Here is a 9458-nt window from a genome sequence, read left to right on the forward strand (position 1 = left end):
AAAAAAAAAAAAAAAAAAAAAAAAAAAAAAAAAAAAAAAAAAAAAAAGACAAATATGAGAGAAATAACAAAGTTGGAAAAAAAATTAAGGAGGGCTGAAGTTGTAATAAAAAGATAAAATTGGATTAATTGTTTAATTTTCCCTGAAATTTAGCGCCCAATTAGGGAAAAAAAAGTGGACATTTTGGTAAAACAGCTCGTCAGTTTCAGTGGTTGTTGCTAAAGCACAGCTGGGTTGATTGTGAAGGTTTGCAAAATCTTTCCTTTATAAATAGGATGAGAAGAGTAAAGAATTTTCATAATTAAAAATTCAACTTATTCAATGGCTGTCGTGGGCCCATCGTCTCTTCTAATCCCCGTTTCTTCTCTATAATTATCCTTAATCCCAATTGTTAGCATCCCACATCGTCTTTTCATATTTCAGGACAAACACAGAGGAGCTTCACAAGCAGAAATGGCGGGCGGAGCATTTACTGATGCGGCGTCTTTGAAAAGGGCTCATCTTTATGAGTATCGGATCACTGGCTACTTCATTACTGCTTGCTTTGTCGCTGCCCTTGGCGGCGCCCTGTTTGGCTATGATCTTGGAGTTTCTGGTATGTATCTTCTGTTATGTTATCCACTTTGGACTCCTTTACTGGGATTGTTTGTGAACTCTGTTTTTGAACTCTGTTTTTGAACTCTGTTTTTGAACTCTGTTCTTGTGTTCTGAAAATTTCAGGTGGGGTGACTTCCATGGATGATTTTCTCAAGGATTTCTTCCCAAATGTATACAAAAGAAAGCACCTTCATCTCACAGAAACAGATTACTGTAAATATGACAACCAAATTCTCACACTTTTCACATCCTCTTTGTACTTTGCTGGTTTGGTCTCCACTTTTGGAGCTTCCTATGTCACAAGAAAACGAGGCCGAAGAGCCAGCATCCTTGTTGGATCAGTCAGCTTCTTCTTAGGCGGTGTCATCAATGCTGCTTCAATCAATATCTCAATGCTCATCATTGGCCGGATTTTCCTCGGCATTGGCATCGGTTTCGGAAACCAAGTAAGCACCCTCCAAAACCATGAGAGCTTATGCTTAAAGTGGAGTCGTGATTCCTAATATTGTATTTTCAGGCGGTGCCATTGTATCTATCTGAAATAGCCCCGGCGAAGATTCGAGGAGCGGTTAACCAACTGTTTCAATTGACAACATGCTTGGGGATTGTGATTGCGAACTTCATAAACTATGGAACTGAAAAGATTCATCCATGGGGGTGGAGGCTGTCTCTTGGATTGGCCACAGTCCCAGCATCTTTGATGTTCATTGGTGGACTTTTCCTTCCTGAGACACCCAACAGTCTGGTGGAGCAGGGGAGAATGGAGGAGGGAAGAGCTGTGCTTGAGAAAATCAGAGGGACGAAGAATGTCAACGCCGAGTTCGACGATCTTGTCGATGCAAGCAACGAGGCACGCGCCATAAAGCACCCTTTCAAGAACCTATTGAAACGAAAAAACCGACCCCAGTTGGTGATTGGAGCATTGGGAATCCCTGCATTCCAGCAGCTCACTGGCATGAACTCAATTCTGTTCTATGCTCCTGTCATGTTCCAGAGTTTGGGATTCGGCTCTGATGCAGCCCTGTATTCATCTACCATCACAAGCGTTGCGCTTGTTGTGGCTGCTTTAATTTCAATGTTTTTTGTGGATAAGTTTGGGAGAAGAGCTTTCTTTCTCGAAGCAGGTGCTGAAATGATATGCTGCCTGGTAAGTTCGCTTCATTTTAACATGATATCAGAACAGTAAAATGAGTGTCGTAGGTAACGATGTTGTGCGTGCAGATAGCAGTGGCTGTGACACTAGCGATATTGTTTGGACAAGGGAAGGAGCTTCCAAAGCTGGTAGGGATCTTCCTTGTTATAGTGATCTGCATATTTGTGTTGGCTTATGGAAGGTCATGGGGGCCGCTGGGTTGGTTGGTGCCGAGCGAGCTGTTCCCATTGGAGACGAGATCGGCAGGGCAGAGCATGGTGGTGTGTGTGAACATGCTTTTCACGGCTTTGATAGCGCAGTGTTTCCTGGCGGCTATGTGCCATCTCCGGTATGGGATATTCCTGTTGTTCGCGGGGTTGATTATGATAATGAGCAGCTTCATCTTCTTCCTGTTGCCGGAGACCAAACAGGTTCCTATTGAAGAGGTGTATCTGCTGTGGCAGAATCACTGGTTTTGGAAGAGATTTGTTGCAGAAGAAGGTGGAAATGTAGTGAATGGGAATGTCAAAGGAGCTGGAAATGCGTAGGAATAAGAATCAATACCAAAATCAAAACAAGTGGTCATAATTGAGTTTAGAGATTGCGTATTAAATTACTATTTTGTGTTCATTAATTTCCCAGTGCAAATCAAACAAATTCGACCGATATTGTTTGACCCACTCTTAAACTCAATAAAATGCAACCACTTTTTATCATACTTTACTTGTTTGCTTTAATCTAATCTAACCTAACGTGTACTTATTTGATTTTAACATGCAATTCATTATTCTATTAGAAAAGGGGAGAGGTACCATTTTCTTAAAAAAAGTTCAAAATGAGGTTTGATTCCTGCACTAAATGATCCGAGCTCAGCCCCCACCACATGTGTTCTGTAAAAGCCCTGCAATGATTGTTGCTTCAATCGCACAGAAATTGGCAGGCCATTTCCGCCATTACCGAACTCGTGAGATTGTCCTAATTTAGAATCCCTTTCTTTCCATTTTCTGGGTTCACTTTGTTTGTTTTCTCATTTTGTCATCATCCAGGCGAGATTCTCCTTCAAAAATTGTCAGACCTACTCTTTCACGATTAAAAAGTGCAGATTCTTGTGATCTTTCTTTCCTGATTTGAGTTATGATTATTATAAATCGCAACTTCATAATCGATGGGAAGAGATGTTTTTAGGAATCAAATTATGGTTGTTTCAAATCAATCCCGAGGAACAAGAACAACATTATAGCATTATTAAAAAGGTTAATGATCAAACAGGGGAATTCGGCTTGAATTAAGCTGTTACTGTAACTGGACCTAGTCTCGAAATTGGGCTTGAATTAAGCTGTAATTGTAACTGGGCCAAGTTTCGAACTTCGGCTGGAATTAAATACTACTGGGCCTAGTCTCGAGCTTGGACCTGAATTAAGCTGTCATTGTAACTGGGCCAAGTCTCGAACTTCGGCTGGAATTAAAGTATCTGGGCCTAGTTCGTTTTGAACTTGGGCTTGAATTAAGCTGTTATTGTAACTGGGCCTATTCTCGAATTGGGCTTAAATTTAGCTGTTATTGTAACTGGGCCTATTCTCGAACTTGGGCTATTCAGAACCAGGCCTAATCTCTCTTGTATGAGGCTCATGAAATTCTTCTATACCTATTAAAATCATTTTTAGTTTATTTTAATTTGTCATTATCCTATTGGAAGAATTGTGTGCTTGAAAGTATTTTTCGTAATCATAGAAATTTTTGAATCAAGTTGCCTGGTTTATTTTATTTATATATAAAAAAGAAAATTTTTAATTTAATTTTAATTTAAATTGTATTTATCCATTCAATAGTGGATTTCAATTTGTCGTGACATCAATTATTCAGTTGGAGGCCATGGACCAGTTTGACAATTTACTGAACTTTTATAAGCTTGCAATTATTGCTCTACGTAAACCTAAAATTTATTTTTTATTATTTAAGAAATGTGGGCTCCATTTTTAATTTCAATTACTTTTGTAATATTTATTAGCACATATTATTTATTTATTTTTTTTATTAAAACATCTAAGAAAATAATTAAACATTTAATTTTAATTTTATATCTAATCAGAGTTCATTGAAATTTGGTTGAACTAAACGGAAAAAAGTAACTTTTCACGAAATTAAAAAAATAATAATAATAATAATAAATGGAAAAAAGAAAAATTCAGAAATCAATGTCTGCAACTGCAACCTTTTTGCTTCAAATCGCCATTGCCGGGAGCGGAGGGAGAAATGTAATGAGGAACTAAAGATTGTATCTCTAGGGCTTGAAGACGACTGCAAACAGAAGCTTTCTTGAAGCTCAATTATTCAGCTTTCCACTCCATCTTCTTCGAGCAAGGTCAGTAAAGAAAGATTAACTTCGATTTCAGCGCTTTTCTTTACTTTTAGGATCCAAATGTTCGTACTTCGACTTCATCTTCTTCGAACTTTTCAACTTCTCTTTAGCTGAGTTCAGATTCGTTTACAGATTCACTCCTACTAACTAAACAGAAATGGTTCTGGATTCAATCTCTTATTTTCCTTTTTAAGGTAATGAATCCCATCTTCTCCACTTCACTTCAGAAGCCAAAGCAATTTTGTTTTTGTTTTTATTTTTGCAACATTATGATAATTCTACTATTTCCTAATTGTAGGTTGTGAATTTCATTAGTTCTCATCGTTTGTGTTCTCATTGAATTGCCTGTTATGGAGTATCTGTTACCTCTCTGCAAGCTATGTCACATTGAAACTCGAAGATGGTTTATTGTGATGGGAGTAGTGGCTTTTACTTATGTACTATTTCAATCTCTTTTACTCCCCTATGGGGATGCCCTTCGGTCTCTACTTCCTGAGGATGGTACTCAAAAATTTGATCAATATAGCATTCAGATGGGGCATACTTCAGCCAAATCAACAACGGTTCGCAACCCTCTTACGGTTCTGGATTTGGCTAATATTTCAGCTCCCATTGGGAAAACTGATAATTATATTCTTGAGAAAGGATCTCAACGTGATAGCTCGCTGAATGCCAGAGGGAAGTATGTAAAAGACGAGGAAAGCCCTAGAGATGGTTACAAACTGTCTCTCAATAGAAATCATGATATTGGTTTTGATTCTGGAAAGATGGTTGATACAAATGGCAATTTGGAATCAGATGGCACTAAGAATGGTGGAAATAATTCTATTGTTCACATGGATGGCCAACCAAGTTTTGAGTTCCCCTTGGCAGTAAGTGATAAGGTCACTTCAGAGAATGAGTTAGAAGAAATTGGCGAAATGGATCTGGATTTTGGTGAGTTAGAAGAATTTAAAAACTCATCATTACGAAAGCCTGGTGATACAGATGTGACTTTCAATTCTTCAACCTTCATGCTACAGATCCCAACTTCACCAGTTAACACACCTCATTCACAGCACTTGATATCAAATATAAGCTCACCAGTCTCCGAAACTAATTCTAAAAGCATAGGTAAAAGGAAGAAGATGAAGAGTGAAATGCCACCAAAGTCCGTAACTTCACTAGAACAGATGAACAGCATTTTATTGCGTCACCGCAGGTCATCACGAGCGATGGTATGTGTGTTTGAGTTAGTTTTAAGTTATTGGTTTGATGATCATATATTATGCTAGGTTTTAACCTCATTCTGTTTCATGTAGAGACCAAGGAGATCGTCTTTGCGTGATCTGGAAATTTTTTCTGCCAAGTCCCAGATTGAACAAGCTTCTGCCATAAATGACCCTGAACTATACGCTCCTTTGTTTCGTAATGTTTCCATGTTTAAAAGGTAAAGCCAATACTAGTATTCTATTGCATTATTCACATTGTTAAATAGCATTTCCATGTACATCCATGGTCCTTGCGTTTTGGTGGGTTGGTAGTAAAGAAAATGAGTTGGAAAATACAATCCTGTGGGATTTTCGCTATCTGCTCAATCGCCCTGTTATGTTTTAAAAATGATTATAAGGATGCCTCTTTTTTTTGTTGCCTCATTGTATCTGATCTTCAATCAAATTGTGCCATTAGGTTTGGTGGAATTTATACATGTGGCACACATTTCGGAGCCTCGTGTTAGTTTTGCGCAATTAACAACCAAAACTTAATTCATGGGCTGAAAGAGGCAAAAAATAAACCAAAGATTCCTTAAAATTATATTTAACGCTTGTATATTTTGCAATCCACCAAATATACTTATGCCTTCTGGAAGTTATTTCCACGCTTTCAGACACTGCCGTTCTTTCCATTCATGATTGGAAACAATGCTCTGCCATGTTCATAACATTAATGTAAGAAGAGAAGTGTTAAGATGAACAGACTAATTATATAAAAAATGAAGTACACAGTGGCATATTCCCTTCAAATCTAAATAACTTGTATCATATAAATATACTCATTATGTTTCTTATTAAAAAAAATAATTTGCATCATATCTAAAATTTAGATAGAATACAATATGAGTCTGCTGAAAAATAGTGCACACAATTCTGTGCTGATTTATTGCTTGCTAAGTTACCTGATCATATGGCTGCTTGCATTTTTCCTATATTTTCAAATCTAATAGTAGTTTTGACCAAAAATAGGAAGTCAATGACGCAGTTGTGTAGGTCCAATTCAAACCTTTTCCCTGTGATTTCAGGAGTTATGAACTCATGGAGCGCACACTCAAAATCTACGTCTATAGGGATGGAAAGAAGCCCATCTTTCATCAACCAATAATGAAGGGGTTATATGCCTCAGAAGGATGGTTTATGAAACTGATGGAGAGAAACAAGCATTTTGTTGTAAAGGATCCTCGAAAGGCTCACCTGTTTTATATGCCGTTTAGTTCTCGGATGTTGGAGTACACACTCTACGTGCGGAATTCTCATAACAGGACAAATTTACGTCAGTTTTTGAAGGAATACTCTGAAAGTATTGCAGCCAAATATCCTTACTGGAACAGAACTGGTGGAGCAGATCATTTTCTTGTTGCATGCCATGATTGGGTACATTCGATGAAACTGTTGATCTTTTAACTTCTTTTTTTCTTTCTTTCAATTTCTAATCAAACTTGGACTGCATTTCGATAAGTGGTCGTAAGTTATAGAAAAATAAGCGTGTTTGCTGACCTGCATTTGCATATGAATTCACCAAGTCACTCTAGTAACATACTTATGATGCAATTGCTCTGGTCATTTGAATTAATGGTCAAATGGATCATCATTTTGTGCTTAGTTAGATTGTTCCTTCTCATCGTATAGATCATATGAAGTACCTCTGTTGACACACAAGATTAAGCAATACGCTAAAGTTAACTTAAATGTCTTGGACTCTTATAGGCTCCTTATGAAACAAGGCACCACATGGAGCAGTGCATAAAAGCACTCTGCAATGCTGATGTAACCGTTGGCTTCAAAATTGGGAGAGACGTGTCTCTTCCAGAAACTTATGTACGATCTGCGAGGAATCCTCTTAGAGATCTTGGAGGAAAACCTGCATCACAGAGGCACATTCTTGCCTTTTATGCTGGAAATATGCATGGTTATGTACGTCCAATCCTACTGAAGTACTGGAAAGACAAAAACCCTGATATGAAGATCTTTGGTCCAATGCCTCCTGGTGTTGCAAGCAAAATGAATTACATTCAGCATATGAAGAGCAGCAAATACTGTATCTGTCCAAAGGGTTACGAGGTCAATAGTCCCCGAGTTGTGGAAGCCATCTTTTACGAGTGTGTACCTGTGATCATATCAGACAATTTTGTGCCACCATTTTTTGAGGTGTTGGATTGGGAAGCATTCTCAGTGATTGTTGCAGAAAAGGACATTCCCCACCTACAAGACATACTGCTTTCGATACCAAAAGACAGATATCTCGAGATGCAACTCCGAGTCAGGAAAGTACAGAAGCACTTCCTCTGGCATGCCAAGCCCTTGAAGTATGACCTGTTCCACATGACCCTCCATTCAATCTGGTATAACAGAGTTTTCCAGATAAAACTCAGATAATATTGTTGAAAGTGCCTCATTGAAGATTCAGAGGAAATCCATGGAACTGTTAAATAACTTCACAGAACAGAATAACTCACCTTCTCTGCCTTCGCAGCGTCTCTCTGGAAAGGATTCTTTCAACCTCAGGGGGCATCATGTGAAAGACCTTGAGAATGGATTGCAACTGTGGCAGTGCCCTTTGTATATACAATGCTTTATCCTTGTTCCACTTCTGTATAGTAGACTGATGAAACAAAACTACGATTATTTGTCAATTTTGCAGTAGAAACTGTGATTTCGTTTGCCCCAACCTCCTGTTGTGAGACTCGAGATTTCAAATCATACCGCCCCGCCGTGCATCGCTGTTCGTCAACATAGTAAGCCATTTCCAGGACCACAATGGAAGGTATTACTCTTTCTTTCGGTCATCATCCACATCCATCCAAAGCAATAAATGTTTTCACTCACTGGGTCCATCCAGTCCTTCAACTTGAAGAGCCCCACCTTCAAAAACCGTATTCTCAGGGATCGGAATCTGATTCCTATGCCATATATCATATCTATATGGCGCCACAACATGAAGCTTCCTATGAAAAACAGAGGCAATGTGCAATGACTGGTGTTAATGATCTTGGTAGGTTACTATCAAGAAAGGGACCCTGATAATCAGATATTTAAGATCTCCTACAGGGTCTACTTCACTAATGAGAGTTCAGATGATCATGGAGAGGTACCCAAAAGAAACTAGAACCAAAATGTAAGTGATTCTGGCCCCCCCTGAACCGAGTGATGTTTACTAACAAAATGGTAAAATTTCTTTTCCTCTCTCTCTCTTTTGGGGATGTATGGTGCAAAATTAGAGATTTTTCACTCTGTAATGAGTGAGTGAAAGCATAGCTCCTCCCTTCTGGGTCCTTCCTAGCTCGTTGTCTTCAATACCCATCACTTATTTTTTTCTTCTCACAACTCCAATAACCACAATAAATTTTGACAGATTTTGAAGGTGTCCCCATGGCATTAAAAGATGAGAAATTTGCCAGGCTACCAGGATGAAGTCTCAGCCCCATATCCCACCATTATTGAAGCAGGAGGGAGGGGGAAGTGAATTTCAATTCCAATCAAACTCGTTTACTTTGTTATCAATGATTCTTATCAAAATCTTTCTCAATCTTTTCCTTAAACCACCAAGGACCAAATCTAAGCTGCCGCTTTTGATGCTTCCTTGCAGGTCCATTTTGAGGTAACTAAACGCATTATGGAGCTTCCATGTGCACTCGCTTTTACTTCTCATAATCTATATGCTTAATCCAAACAAAATAAAACATTTGGCAGCTACGTAAATAACCTCAGTTCAAAACATCTCTGTCTGTCTGTAGCTTTCTGCTTTCAAGTAAATAATTTCTTCCTAAATTAGAAGTTCATGTTAAAATAAAATAAACAATACCATTATCAATCAATCCTTGTTAGTTTAGTTAGTGGTGACCGAAGCAAACGAAAAAGAAAGGGTAAAAAGTCTTTGGAGAACAAATGAGTCGAGTACGAATAAACTTGATCGAACCGTTAAAACAACTAAAAGTTTGGATTTTTTTCAAAATAAAAAAAAAAATATATATATATATATATATCATGAGCATGGAGGACACATGGATTTCCACATGGATTTCCATGTGATGGAGATAGAAACATCAAGAACTTGGATTAAAAAAAAAAATATTTGTTTAACTTGAAAAAAGAAAAAAAAAAAAAAAAAAAAAAAAAA

The 9458-nt window shown here is 37.9% G+C and overlaps 2 protein-coding genes across 3 annotated transcripts; both read left to right on the top strand.

Moving 5' to 3' along the window:
* Positions 1 to 307: 307 nt before the first annotated feature.
* On the top strand, positions 308 to 2440 carry LOC111461348 (sugar transport protein 14-like). The gene is made up of 5 exons (XM_023104843.1): positions 308 to 595; positions 721 to 1043; positions 1115 to 1744; positions 1819 to 2277; positions 2330 to 2440. The coding sequence occupies exons 1-4, from the start codon at positions 454 to 456 to the stop codon at positions 2275 to 2277; spliced, it is 1554 nt and encodes a 517-aa protein (XP_022960611.1). The 5' UTR covers positions 308 to 453; the 3' UTR covers positions 2330 to 2440.
* A 1473-nt stretch (positions 2441 to 3913) lies between these two features.
* LOC111461655 (probable glycosyltransferase At5g03795) lies at positions 3914 to 8880 on the top strand. 2 transcript variants are annotated; one of them, XR_002713620.1, is made up of 7 exons: positions 3914 to 4091; positions 4221 to 4282; positions 4387 to 5305; positions 5390 to 5517; positions 6367 to 6715; positions 7049 to 8456; positions 8694 to 8880. XR_002713620.1 is itself a non-coding variant. In XM_023105258.1 (6 exons), exons 3-6 carry the CDS (start codon positions 4439 to 4441, stop codon positions 7715 to 7717), a joined length of 2013 nt encoding a protein of 670 aa, XP_022961026.1. In that variant the 5' UTR covers positions 3914 to 4091; positions 4221 to 4282; positions 4387 to 4438; the 3' UTR covers positions 7718 to 8695. The 2 variants fall into 2 exon arrangements, 1 of the variants encoding a protein (XP_022961026.1); XM_023105258.1 differs by having other exon boundaries at positions 7049 to 8695.
* Positions 8881 to 9458: the final 578 nt, after the last annotated feature.

Source organism: Cucurbita moschata, unplaced genomic scaffold, assembly GCF_002738365.1.
Source record: "Cucurbita moschata cultivar Rifu unplaced genomic scaffold, Cmos_1.0 Cmo_Scf00025, whole genome shotgun sequence".
NCBI classification, from domain to species: Eukaryota; Viridiplantae; Streptophyta; class Magnoliopsida; order Cucurbitales; family Cucurbitaceae; genus Cucurbita; species Cucurbita moschata.

Coding starts and splice junctions, on each gene's coding strand:
- LOC111461348 (XM_023104843.1), top strand. CDS start 454: ATGGCGGGCGGAGCATTTACTGATGCGGCGTCTTTGAAAAGGGCTCAT. Junction 596..720: donor CTATGATCTTGGAGTTTCTG/GTATGTATCTTC, acceptor TGAAAATTTCAG/GTGGGGTGACTTCCATGGAT. Junction 1,745..1,818: donor CTGAAATGATATGCTGCCTG/GTAAGTTCGCTT, acceptor TTGTGCGTGCAG/ATAGCAGTGGCTGTGACACT.
- LOC111461655 (XM_023105258.1), top strand. CDS start 4,439: ATGGAGTATCTGTTACCTCTCTGCAAGCTATGTCACATTGAAACTCGA. Junction 5,518..6,366: donor AATGTTTCCATGTTTAAAAG/GTAAAGCCAATA, acceptor CTGTGATTTCAG/GAGTTATGAACTCATGGAGC. Junction 6,716..7,048: donor TTGTTGCATGCCATGATTGG/GTACATTCGATG, acceptor GGACTCTTATAG/GCTCCTTATGAAACAAGGCA.